The 14,050-nt window shown below is 50.2% G+C and overlaps 1 protein-coding gene across 3 annotated transcripts in view; it reads left to right on the top strand.

The window, feature by feature from the left end:
- LOC143371115 (uncharacterized) overlaps positions 1–14,050 on the top strand; it is a 297,394-nt gene that overhangs the window by 32,446 nt on the left and 250,898 nt on the right. For all 3 annotated transcript variants that reach the window (XR_013085976.1, XM_076815997.1, XM_076815998.1), the window contains exon 2: positions 13,054–13,225. Coding sequence is in view for 2 of the 3 variants with exons in the window: in XM_076815997.1 (XP_076672112.1) it covers positions 13,062–13,225 (164 nt within the window). In the remaining variant the exon portion in view is untranslated. The remainder of the gene's footprint in view (positions 1–13,053; positions 13,226–14,050) is intronic.

Consider the following 14,050-nt stretch of genomic DNA (forward strand, 5'->3'; position numbering starts at 1 on the left):
TCCCGCGGAACTGGATGTAGGCCAGGATTGGACGCCCTCGAGCCCCGTTACGCGGGCAACGATTTGTATTTATTAATTTTGCCGCTTTGTTGGGCGAGGTAACCTTTCCCCCGATGCTCCACGATGCACTCGAGGCACGACAATGAGCGCTTCTTTTTCATTTCCACCGAATGAAAGCGAGACTCCGAAGCGTGCCTGGAAACATTCGCTACGTTAATCGTCCATTATCGGCCACGGTGCCCGACAGCCGCGAGATTTTTGGCTCCGCGTGCGAGCCGAAATACCTACATTCTGTCGAAAAAGTACCGGGAATTGGTCAATGAAACAATAATACACTTATGCCAACTAAGAACCCAATCATCAAAACATTTTTTCAACGCATTTATTGGAATCAACTTCAGTACTCGCCGCGAATTCTCTCTTATGTCATCTATCGACTGAAAACGGGTGCCTCGAAGTGGTGATTTCAGTTTTGGAAAAAGAAAAAAGTCGGCCGGAGCCATATCAGGGGAATACGGTGGCTGCTCGATAAGATTTCTCGAGTTTTTGGCCAGAATTTCGTTCGCAATAATAGCTTTGTGAGATGGTGCGATTCCCGGTACTTGTTTGACAGAATGTACCGAATCCCCTTCATTAGCTCCGGCGCGTTATCGTCGTTTTCGGGGAACGACGATTAATTATGCAGTTTCGGTGGTTCGTTAAACGAACCGGCCGATTATCCGTATTATTACCTGTTGTGCCGTTAATTCACGAAAGATTCCCACGGTCGGTGGCTATTTTTCGTAAATTACTGCGCCGCGGTTCTTCCTCCCTGCTTATGCGCCGCTTACGGCCGCTTCTCGTTAAAATATTATTAATTAAACGCACGGCCGCGCGGGGTTGTTGCTCTCCGGGCGCCTAGTTAAAAGTGAGCCGCGAATAAATGAATAATTAATTAAGCCCAAGGAAATGGGCAGGGTATCGAAGGTAATGGAGTGGCTTAGGAGTCGGGGGCGAAAGGACAACAAAACGGTCGAAGCCGCGGTGCGTAGGAAAACACGGGCAGCGTGTAGAGGCCCGCGAATCGGCATGGGGGCCAATTTAAATGCAGATGGAGGTTTAAACGCGACCAACGTTCGAACACATGAGACCGCCGCGCCGGCACCCTCGGAGCCACGTTCCTCTTCCCGTTTCCACCGTAATGCCACCGCTGGGATTTTAATCGCGAATTTCCACCCGTTCGGTTCCCCCCGTTCCGTGTTCGTTGATCCCGACAACCCTGCTTTTTTCCCTCCACGGTAATCGCGACATCGACGACTTCCTTCGCCCCCCGTCTGCGTCCCCTTCGTTTTTACACCCCCTCTGCGCGGCACGAAACTGTCGACGGCACTGCGGACAGATCGTTGGGAACACGTATCACTGGCGAGGCGGTGGCTCTCGTCAGGACGACTCCTTCGCGAGTCCTTTTCAAACGATCCGACAAACGGAAAAGATGGACGGGTGGTTGGGAGGTCATTGATTGCGGGAGGGTGGCGTAGGAGCGTGGAGGTGTCGCTTATGAATATTCAGAATTCGTGCGTGTCGTCGCTACGTGACGAATATTCGCAGGGCAGCTGACACGTACGATAGGAGGAGAGCGTAGGGCAGAAGAAGCGGGGTAACGAGGGGGGAAAGGCGAGAAGGGAATGGGAGGCGATGATAGGAGATAAGGGTCGCGTCTTGCCTATCGAACGTCTCGCGTTACAGGATGGGGGAGCGCCGATAATCCGCTTAGACTCGACAGACAGATAAACTGTTTATTATTACCCCGGTCGGGCTGGCCGGAGAGCGTGCACGCGGCTCGAAACGGATCGATAGAATGCTCGATATCAGTCAGTCAGTCAGTCAGTGAGCGAGTCAGCCGTTCTTGTCCGAACCCCCACGACGAGGGCGCACCATAAAATCCATTTTCCCGCCTCTGCGTGGGACGAGATTCGGCTTCGCGGAAGGGCTCCGTGGATTCGCCCGCGTAATCCAGTTTTATTACTTTTCAGTCAGCGCGGGGAATGGAGGAGATATTTCCCACTTATCCGGGATTATTTCGGAGTTAATATCTAACGAAGGAAAATAATGGTGGGTGTACTCGCGGGTTCACCGATCGTCATCGGTTATAACCCGTGGGCCACTATTCCTCCGTCCCGTTCGTTTGCCTTCACGCGGTAATCCTCGTCACGCCGGGATAAGAGTTTTTCATTCGCCTCGCGTACGCGTCTGCGGCTCGTTCAGCCTCTCCCGATTTTTCCGAGCTCCTCGATCGGGGGTGCTCGGACAGCTGCATCCACGGGAATTACCATCGCCCGAGAGATAGAGGGAGACCGTGAGTGTCTGGAATCGGCGAGTGGCCGCGCCTGCACATCCTGCTCCTGCCTCCGTTATTGGTTAATCAAATAGTAGATCCTCTTGATTAGCCCCAGGATGCTCCTGGCATCTATCTAATAATACCTGCCAGATGGCCAGACAGATTTCTGTCAGACTGCATCGGGATCTCCCGGAGCGTGTCTAATTCCGGAACAATATTGCCCGGGAACCGGCAATATCCCTGCACGCTCGAGCGTTCTTCGCGAATCCTGCGTTGCTTAGGATTTTTACAGAACAACTTTGTAGACGTTTCTAGTTTCTTTTGTCTAAAGTCGTGCTTAGTACATCGAGTTCAGGCGTAGTATATATCTACAACCCTGATCTGTCTTAATTTTCCATTCCCAGTCATTAAGCACAGAGAGAAGCAGCCCCTTCAGAGCCAGTAGATCAGTCATCCAATGAACGAAAGGCCGGTGCTCACGCGGGGCATAAATTAGCGCTCGTTTTTCATCGCAAGGAATACATAGCTACATATATCCAAGTGTCACGCAAATGAGTTACGGGAGTTGGCTGGGAAGCGTTGTGATTAAATTATCCCGAGTTTATCTCTTAATAAACGCCGAGGGCCATGAAAACGCTTTCTTCGACGTGGAGGAAACGAGGGTGTCGGCGGTGTCTCGATGCGTTACAGCGGCGATCGCAGACGTTAAGCAGAAACGTGTCTCCTTTAAAATTTATACGACCGGGGCCCGCTGCGTTCGCGCGTGCGTGCACGCGATTCTCGTGGCCGACTATGGAGTCATAACGCGATCAGGTAATGACCGAGATCGTGATTAAATGCAACGCGGGCTCATGGCATCCTGATCTCTATGCAGGGGGTCCTCGCTACCCTGCGGTGCAGTGATCAGAAAAGTCGAGGGCGTAATAGATATGTGTCATTCGACACTTGACGCCGTGGAGAGATTACGAAGAACGCTGCTCCCATTTCTGTTGGCTGAAAGACCGCGAAACTAGAATCAGAATTGGAGCGGAACTAAGCGGGAGCGCGTCAGGGCAAAGGTTTAAATGGCGCCTTCACCCCTAAGCCGAATGCCTGAAAATTGCTTTCCCGTTGTACCCTCGATCGTTTTACACGGATCGTAAAAGACATCGAGCGTCGTGGAAGGAAGACATAGAGGCACGGTTAGTTCCTTTTGATAGAGCAATTACGAGACACTCGATACCGTCGGGAGACGGGGGGAGCACCGTCCGACTTGGCGCCTGATTCACGGACGATGATAAAGAAAGTAACTGAGCAACGGGCAAACGAGTTAAACTGGCACATGCGCGTGGCGAAAACGATGCGAGAAGGGAACTCCGTTTAATGGTCGAGGACTGACAGAAATGCGATTAGACGCTCTTGACGCGAAGAAGTCCATGATCTGTCCACGTGGAACCTGTTGAGAGGATTCAAAGGCTTGTTTCTTTTAATCCCCTCGCGCCTCTTCTTTTGATCGGGCTTTCTTCATTCGCCCGACATAGTCCAGTGAAATTAAACGGAAATCTGCTCAATCTACGGAATAAATCCCAGCAAGTTAAATTTTGGTATGAGCCTTTATTTGGTAGTTTTAAACAATATGTCAAAAATCCCCATCGATCCGACCGCCGCTAAAAATTGTACAGAGGGTTGAAGAAACAACTGTTTTTCGCGAATATCTCGTTATCTAGCAGTTTTCCGACAAAAATGGTTATTATACAAATTATAGCCTAGGAAATTCTCTACAAAAAAGGTCCTACGAGTTTTTTTCGTAGGAGTAATGAGAACGTCAGCATCAATGGATGTAGCACGTGTAGGGCGAATAGAAAGAACAAGAGTAGGTTTATTGCTATGCTGTCTCAAAAATTGGAAGCTGCCAACATCAACGCGAAACACGCTCAAGACGATGCTGGCTCATAGCAAAATTTAGCTTGGTGGGATTTATTCCGAAGACAGATCCTAATTTCACTGTACTAGACAGGCGAGAGACGCTCGAGATTGGTATCCCGTGTCGCGACCGATTCATTATCCTCGCGGGAGCAGTCGCGGAGAGCCTGATTTCGTTTCGACACTCAGATTCTGACGCGTCACACCGAAAAGACGCGAACGCTTCCTAATTAAGTCGAGCTTTTAAGAAAGACGCTGGATGGTTAAGCGAGCATTTCTAATTCTTACTCCGTCCGCGAAGCCGACGCCGGCTGTGCATTGTGCAAGAACGTCGAAACAAACGGCCGTGAAATATTGTAGAAGGCAGCGGAAACGGAAAAATGTGCGTGTCTTTCTTTCAGCCTAGACCCAGCTGTCTGGCCCGCGAACTGCAGCCACCCCATGGAAATGCATGCGGGGGTAGTTGTTGTTGCAAGAAGGCCACCTTAAGCTCAGGCCGCGAAGAGAAACGGAAGGAGACGGCGGGAGGCAACAGGGGGTTGGGTCGGGTGGGCGGTGGTGGTGTCTGTTGCGTCCTTTGAGTTAAGTGGTACTGTTTATTGTTTGAGCTCCAGAACGCGTGGGTCTTCATTAGCAGGAATTGCAGCGAGACTGCTCCGTGGGCGGAGCGGCGACGAATATAACAAAGAAGAAGTTGAAGAAGAAACCTGCCTACTTCCGGCGTCCCGTTAATTAATTAAATTAAGATGCTCGGTGCGCGTCGCTCTGAGATACCTCGCGCGCCTCCTAAATGGCAGTGGGCACGGCGTTCTCCTTGAATGTCGACTAATTGCGCGATCACAAGACACATCTTTAACAAAAAAAAAGGACGTGGGCGTTAGTGGCGTTAGTTTCTTCAAATAATCGACAAGCTCAGTGGACGTGGATCGTGAAAGACGCGAACGCCAGAAGAGTCACAATTGAACGCGAAAGGGCGCAAATGATGTTTCTCCTACCGGGTTGCCCTGGTGCGCCATTTTTCATTATCCCAGCGAATATGCCCGCGAGCGACGCGGCTCGCGCGATTAGCAATTCTTCCTCCACTCGAACCAGAGAGATGCCTCCTCGCCTTTGTGCCAGGCCACCCCGGTTCTCTATTTTTCGCACCCCCGTGGACCCCCAACTGGCTGTGAGTCAGAAGTCATACACGCGTGTACACAGAGGGGGATGGAAGTTCGAAATAGAGAGTGCACGGTGTACAGGCTGATTTCGGCGGTGCTACGGCGCCCCATCATTTGAGTTATGGCATCCATAACTAGCACCTACGTCTTTCATTAACCCCGCCATTGTCGCGTGTACTGCGACCGCGTCGTTAAAGGGGGGAGCCGAAAGATCTAGTCGGGAGGGCTGGGGAAGAGACACCTATTTGTTTTTGCTCCGTTCGTATTTGCCTGCCATATGTCCCACTTATCCTGGCTCCGTGGGTCGAACAGCCTGGCTCGTACGCTCCGCCGATCGATTCCTCTTTGTCTCCCGATTTTCGCCAGAATCCATCGACGCGGAGGATAAAGAGACTCGAGCGGGGCGCGCCACCCCTGTTTCCACGGCAAACAACATCAATCATGATCGCGGTATTTAGATATTAGATACATCGCGACATCTTGGGTAATGGATAAGATCCGAGCCGATTGGGGATCACGCGAGGAGCGTATCAGCGTGCGAACATCTGCTCCGAAACGCATCGCGGCCCGTGTAAGCTCGAGCACGAAGCTGCGTTTATTTTCTCGTCTTCTTCTAGAGCCGAGCGTAAAATATCGCGTCCGTGGGAGGATCGGAATTAATCGTGGCCCTTCGTGCAGATACGATTAAAACGACAGCCATGCCACCTGCGCGGGATGTAGAGGTAGTCGGTGCAATTCCAGGGGCGTATTTTCATCCCTTTTCCCTAGGGGTTTTCCATGGCTGTTGGCCGGTCGGGCGTTTATTAAAATGTTTATTCGACGACGTTGAAACCTACCCTCTCCCCGTGTACGCGAGTCCTCCACCGGACTCGCGTTCCTCAGCGCGCGCGTTCCGAACCGCCATAGTTTTACGCGCACTGCCTGCAGCTTGGAGCCGTTGAAACCAAAAAAAATACGCCCGTGGAAAAAATACGGGCGGCACGTAGCGCCGGGAGTAACTTTTCCCCCGCTGGCGGTGAATTGCTCCTTTGCCTTGTGTTCTCCATCGTTAGTGCGTAGTTTTTCGGCCGATATAGCCGGATGCGTCGTAGAGCGAACGCGGGGTGGCACCCTCCCGACGGATCGCAGCGTGCACTGCTTGTCCCTGTAAAAAATTCACCGAAACCCGGTTTCGAAAATTCGCCATTCTGGCGGCGGGCGCGCGGAGGTTTATCGAAAATTAATAGAGACCGGTATAGAGGCCGGTATTGTCTGTCGGTAGGGGTTTTACAAAAATGTCGCTTTCGAGCGGACTCGTGTCCTGCCGTGGATTTATAATAAATGGACGGCCGTCAAAACATCGCTCCGCGGTTTAGCCGCGGTGCCCGATTTTAAAAAGCGACGGAAGAGGAAGAGTAACGAGGGCGATGGCGCGAGGGTGTCGCTATGAGAAACGGCTCGTATTTTTAGCGCGACCCGTTCGCATCTGGGTGGCCCCAACTGCTTTTTAGTGTCTACTAAACACCGCCCAAAGATAAACTAATTTGTCCCGAATTTATAAAGTCCGCCTGCCTCTCGCGCTTCACCATGGAATTGATACATGGCTCGTTTATACATCTAAACAAACATCGATTAAATCACACACGCCGGGGTAAATATGGCTGTGGTGTGTTTGCTGTGGTCCCATAATTGTGATCAAAGTCGATTAGTGTACCTTAGGGTGTTTCAATTTTTCGAAGGTGCTATTTTCATGTAACTTTGCTCACCCCCCCCCCCGTTGGTTCTATTCATCTAAGTGATGTGTATGCAAAATTTTAGACAAATTTAATAATATTTAGGGGTTGCACAGTTTTATCACTAGGGTACGTCTGGGACGGCAGTAACACTTTGACTTTGGAATATGATTACGCAGGAACTATTACAGTTACGACAAAAACTCTTATACGGAAATGTTACTTACTTATCTGACATCATTGAGACACAACAGTTCCCCTGTATGTCAAGTAATATCTAAGATATTAATAAAAAATGAGAAGCGGAGTGTTATAGCCCTAACGTTACAGTGTAAAGTGTTGCTGAAACTAGTGTTCCTGATTTCTCGATATTTTTTGTTTCTGGAGAAATCAGAAATCAGATTAGAATTCTCAAGAATTCTCGAGAAATTGAAAAAAATATTACGCAATTTATATTTTTGGAATAATGTTGATAATATTTATCAAAAACACAAGCAATCTTTAACTAATTGTTCATTCCTGTCTAATTTTTACAAACTTTGTATCAATGAAAAAACAGATATTGAATATAATTGATGTATTTATTTATTTAATACAAAATTTGTGCAAAGCGAAACATTACATTTTATTTTAAAATAGTTTTTTAATCTGTTTCTTTTTTTTGTGATAAAATCTGTAGCTGTAGAAAATTTTCTTTCGATTTGAGTGGATGTTGACTTGATCCTATGTAGCAGATCCAAAAGTCATGGTAAATTGGGTGTCGTTCCAGTGGACTCAAAAATTTCTCAAAAATTTCATATAAAGTAAAGATTTAATATTTAAATTTTACCCCTATAATATGAAACACCTTAAGTAGTGTACCTACTGTACAGGATTTTGATAATTCATGGATTCACTGCCCAGCAGATATCCTCATTTTCTTCTCACACGGAGAGAACTCTTCCTATGAACTTTGAGGGATGGTTTCACCCTTTAAACTTGCAAACGGGACAGAATAAAAAGACATCTATTTCTTATTTTTCGGCTCGCTAAAAGATATCCAAAAACCATAGCAGTTGGAGGCGGAAAAATTATAGACCAGAAGCTTTACATTTTTCTAATTTACCAGCAGCTTACATTTCTTCTATCAATTCTACCATTCTTCTAGTAGAAAATGGTATCATTTTCGTGGCTCGCGTCGATTGCGCAAGGATGCGATCCAGCGAAATTCACGGTTCCACTATGGTGCGCTGTATATACATTTCGACACGCGATATCCATGAGAAGCTAGGGACTGGTTGCATGTGTTGACCACGTCGCGAGATGAGAAACTCCCGCATGCGTTTCGGTATGGGTGTGCTGCACGTACCCGTGCCGTTGCGTCGGTGATTAATAGGGATCGACAGATCGACGGTGCTGCAGCGGGCACGAAATATCGGCGATAAATTTCCGACGGTGCTGGTAACGTGCTCGCGGACAAGGAAATATTTTTTGCCGGCTGATATCTTTCTACCCTCGCGCGGGATCGTCCGTGTTTTGCAGCGCCCAACAAATGGCGCGAACAGCGTGACACAGATTGCTTCGTTAACTGTTCCATTGAAGGGAATTAATCGATCGAGTGGCCACCGCGTATTGAGTCAAATGCGAATAAATCTCACTGTTACAATATTGTAAAAGACATCAGCAACTGGCGACGTCGGTGCGCAGTTATTCGAGTATCCGATAGTTTCCGGAGTGGAGGGAAATTGTACTATCGTCAACGTTTACACAAGCATACCCACGGCAAGCAATCATTCGCCTCAGGTAACGAGTGCTGGTGAATCCGTCTTGAAACGATCATCTCCCCCGACGAACTGCTGCGTGAGCGGAAGCCTCGGTCGATCTCCATAATTTCAATAACGCGGCAACTTTCTCGCCAACTTAATACACCGTGAAAATAATTACCGCCGCGGAAATGGATTGTGGAGTCGACCGCAACGCGAGCTTGGGAAGAAGCCGGTATATCTCGTAGAGTACGGGTTGCCCGTTCATCGACGGGATGATGGCAGGGCAGAGGGCGAGAAACAGATATCCTAGCTGTCGCCGTCGCCGTCGCGCAACGGCGGCGAGGGGGTGGCCTGACGTGTCACGAACGATGGATGCACGAGCACGAACTTTCGTACCGTCGTACGCGATACATTGTTTCCGCGATGTACCGGCTGGAATACGTCGTTTCATTTTTCTCTGCCGCCCCCCACCGCCTCCTCTCCGCCCTCACCCCTGGTGGTGTCTGCACAAGTGTATTTTCCTTTATCCGTTTCCAGAGTCGGCTCGGCCCTCTGCGAACGCATTTGTCGGCCCTCGAGTAGGTGTTATTGTGTTACGGGATACAACAGCTTTCGAGATGCCTACGCTCCGGCGTACACGGATCCTGGGCAAACGTGATTATTTTTCGCAATTTGCTAAGCAGATGCCTCCATTGTGCCGCGGCTCCGCCGCGATGCAGGAGTTTGTATTCGCCACCCCTTTTTCTCTCGCTCGACTCCCCTTCTTCCTTTTCCTCTGACCTCCACCCCCGCCGAGCCCTCGTCTCGCCGTGCCGTGTCGACCAGCGACAGGATTTTTTTCTTTTCACCTGTGTATACACGTCGCCGTGCACGCGTTCCCGCGTCTATTGGCGAGCACACACGCCGAGCCTGCACAGAGACACGAGCCTCCGCGATTCCTCGCGACCTCGCTCCACCCCGCGCCGAAGGGAGGCTCGCGCTCGTCGCGCACGCGGGGGCACACAAAACGTGCGAATCCACGCACGCCGGGGGCTGCATATTTTAACCAACTTGCCTACGCGCATTGTCTTCCCGACGTCCCCAGCCTTGCTACGCTATACGCCGAGAAATAATGATCCGTACCCAACAGCATCCTGCTCCTCCGTCTATTCTTCGCGCGGGAGAGCAAAGCATCCGTGACAACAATGTTGCGCCACGCTCGAGAGATTGCGCGTGTCCCCGTATCCTTTTCTTGCTTCGATTGTTGTCCTCCCCCGGCCATCCTGAGGGGTGAGCGCGAGGCGGATCGCTGCGAGGCTTCTTTCGCGGGGCGCTTCTCGGTATCCTCTTTCTCTGTACACTCAGATGGACGAGGTCATTCTGGATTAATTGGGCACATTGCGGATTACTAATACTGTGATAAACTTTGAGATCATCCGCATAAAAATTAAATTCAGAATAGAGGAAAACTTCTCAGATATCACTGATAAAAAGTATAAAAAATAGTGGACCCAAGTGCGAACCCTGCGGGACACCCGAAGTGACTTTGATCTCTCACGAGTAAGAGCTTTTAAAGTTAACAATTTGTATCCTGTCCGATAAAAAGCTAGTAATCCACGAGAGTACGCTACCAGTAATTCCCAAAGACTTCAACTTTGCAATTAAAACAGTATGACTTATAGAATCGAAGGCTTTGCGAAAATCTGTATACACCACATCTTGCAGCCGGCCCATTTTATAGAGGAGACCCGTCCTGGTCCCTGTGAATTTTATCGAAGCCCGATCGGTTGCGATCTGCTCGACGATCGGTGGACACGATCCTTCAATTCCACGTGATCTTCTTCTCATTGGATGGTGTCGCGTTTCGAGAGGATATTTCGTCGACTCGGTCAGCCGGTTCGAAGACGCCCAGAAGAGAATTCGAGCCGATTGTCCTGCATAATTGAGTCGCATTCAGGCTTAATGAGCTCATTGTACGCGCGCGGGGCACGGTTGATCGAAGCGTGTTGGAGGTATCGCTCGTCGAAGGCCTCGCCAATTCGGCTGACGTGACAGTTGAATTGCCGCTATCACGAGTCGATATACTCTGATTGTTCCAGCGTGAGCCGATGGGCTTTCAGCTGGCACACCTGCTCGCCTTTTCTTCTCTCGCGTGACTTACGCACGAGTGGACTCACTTTCTGACCTCGAGAATCGAACAAGAGGTAATAAATGGCAGTTGAAACAGTAGAGTGAAACGTGGTCGTGGCGCACGTCCAGAGAATTAGTCTATCGATGAATTGAATATCCTGTTGGCGAAGCGCGTGCACACCTCCGCGAAGGGAAGCAAACTTCCTTTCGTTCGCGCAACATTGCTGTCGCGACACTAATTCGAGAAACAAGATTTGCAGCGCGTCAATTTAAAGTTCATCGCTATCTAATTGCTGGCAATTGACAGTGGGAAGAGCGGCACGCGACCCTCGCCGTTAATTAAGTTTTTGTTTAGCAACTCGTCTGAATATTCAGGTCGCAGACTGCGCAGTCCCCGATTGCTCAACGTCCTCCGTGTGTCACGTAATCTCCGTGGATTACAGAACACGTGGGATGCTAGTCGGCCGACTCAAAAAAATGACGGAGCAACTGCCGCGTTACGTTTTTCGCCTCCTTAACGGCGCGCATCGCGATGAAAAATCTCCGCGAAAGTTTCGCGAAGCACTTGTTCCGGTGGAGCGGCCCCGGTTGTGGAACCAACGAATTTCGAAGAATGGATCCCACGAGAGGGTAGAAGTATCCGTCACGCCGCTTGGCTCCTGAAGAACTTACCCTTTTCGAGTCGTCTTCACCCCCCAGCCGTCCCTCGCGATAGATTATGTTTCCACGAACGCACGCACGACTTTTTGCGCTCCGAGGAGCTCCGAAAGTGCGCGACCCACAAGTTTAACCCTTTTTCTTCCTCATCTTCCCTTCTCGAGGATCTTGTGAAGCCTCGCGATTACGATTCATGGTTCAGGAGGCAACCGAGTACCTTCCGAACATCCCTTTCTCGTATTGGTGTTTCCGTTTGAACCGTAGCAACTTGGAGAACTTGCCTCGCGGAAAATCGCGCAATGTTCGAGGGAAAATTTAGAGGACGGCTATTTCGCTGTGTCAGACTTTCGAGGCGCCTTGGAATTTCGACGGGAACGAAAAGGATCGGAATGGAGGTGTAGGTGTCACTTCGACCGAGAAGTAGCCTTGCGAGACGGGCAGAGAATGGCGGAAGAATTGGAGTGCGAGGAGAAGGGACCACGGGCTGTCACTTTGGTGGCAGGGTGCTCTGAAAGCACCCATTGAAATGGCTCGCGGTGGCCTGACGTGCGCGGATCATTAATTGAAATTCCGTTACGCAAATGCAACGTACACGTACGCTACCCGTTTCCTCGCGTCTCGTGGCAGGCTCTTGAGCACCGGCACAGACTAGATTCTATCGTTTTTATCCAGGTAAATTAGCGGAGCTGTGGGGGTGGTGGTGTAGGCATGCGCTTAATTAGAAACACACGCTCGCCGCCGTGGAGTTTCGCTGAACACGACTGTTCTCGCGCCGCGAAACGGCAAAAATAATTGGCCACCCAGGCAACGTTGTTGATGGCAACAGAAATCGGCTGTACAAGAGCGAGTTAATGATCCGTTGGGATAAAGTGACGATTATGAAAGTGGCGACTGTATTGTGCGCGGCGGCGAGGAATGGGGGGGACACAATCGGTATTACGCGCCGAGTAATTATCGGCTGGGAAACGTTCCTCGAGGAAAATAATTGTAACGTTTAAACGATCGAATGCCGTTCGACAAAGGGCCGCGTAAACAAAGTAGCCCGGGACCGACGAGGGATTTTATTTCTGTCTCCGCGATTTTCCTGTCTCCTTTCTCTCCGGCTCCCTCTGTGCACACGTTCTGCACGCGACTTTCGGGATCGCTCTTTCGAAGTTCACCGCAATCCCTGTGATGTCTGCCTGGCCTCCCGGGCACAAGAGAAAATGGCACTTTTATGTCCCGGTTACTAATGCGTCTCGTAATAATTTCGTTTTTTTTGTCGACTACCTTTTACGCGGCTGGTTTCCCCGTCGCAATTTCTAGATCGTCCCCTACCCTCGGAAAGACCGCGTGGCGCCGGGAAAGATGCGACTGAAAATCAGTCGGGGGAAGAACGAGGAGAAAAAAAAAGCCACCGTGTTTTTGTCTGTCGGGGATCTAACAAACGCGACGTTTCGAATGATTCGCAGAACGCAACATGGAAGTACGGACAGAGAGGCCACGGACCGCTGGCCGGATAGCACCGACCGGACGCGTTACTCCGACCATACATCAAACAGGTGGAGGAAGAAGAAAAGCGATACCAGTGCCGCCGCCGAGGGTGCCAACCCCTATGCCCACTGCCAACAATAATCAGCAAAAGTGAGTGAACTTCTCCATCGATACACTTTCCTTACAATCCCCTAGGCTAGATGGGCACGCATCGTCTTAAGAACTCCCGTCGATCCTTTAGGTTCTCGAGCGAGATCCTTAATATGCTTCGTATCAGTTTCCATTGCGAGCTTTCAGCCAATATCGTAGGGTTCGAACAGCAAGCCGCGCCGAACGCGAAGGGACAGACGCCATTAAGTAAGTGGGATTAGGCGCGCGCGGAGTTTGGTCTCGACTGATTAAAGTTTACCGAGCTCCTGTCGGTCACTCCGTACTCCCTCGACCAATTCCAAGATGTTCTCAACTATACATATAGACTGTTTCGCGTAGTTTCCGCGCGGGGAATAGCGTGTAATTCCGCGCCCCATTCAATTACATTAGACGCCCGATTGTGGAATCGTTGGATCGCGATTTCTGTGGATGACAGCCCGCGGGACTTTGAACCTCTTTATCCGTGGAAACAATTGGGCAGATGAGGATCGGCGAGGTAGCCTTCTCGCCAACGAATCGATGGGATCGATTTTTCTGATCCTGTTGGCGAAGTGACGCACTCGGTTTCGCCCCTCGACGGAGCGGGTACAACTTTATCTTGCGGTTTAGGGGATTTCGCGCGGGTTTCGGGATCTATCGGCCGGCAAAGCGAGGTTAGGCTTCATTAAGTACGCCACACCGGCGGAATACAGAGAGCTCGGCCCGTCTGATTAAAGTTCGTGAAACACGGGACCACCACCGGCCACTTTGCTGATCTCTTCGGGCAATCTACTTCGACCACACGCTGCCTGCCGTCGGTACACGGATTTGCGGGGCTCTTTGCCA

Source organism: Andrena cerasifolii, chromosome 7 (assembly GCF_050908995.1).
Source record: "Andrena cerasifolii isolate SP2316 chromosome 7, iyAndCera1_principal, whole genome shotgun sequence".
NCBI classification, from domain to species: Eukaryota; Metazoa; Arthropoda; class Insecta; order Hymenoptera; family Andrenidae; genus Andrena; species Andrena cerasifolii.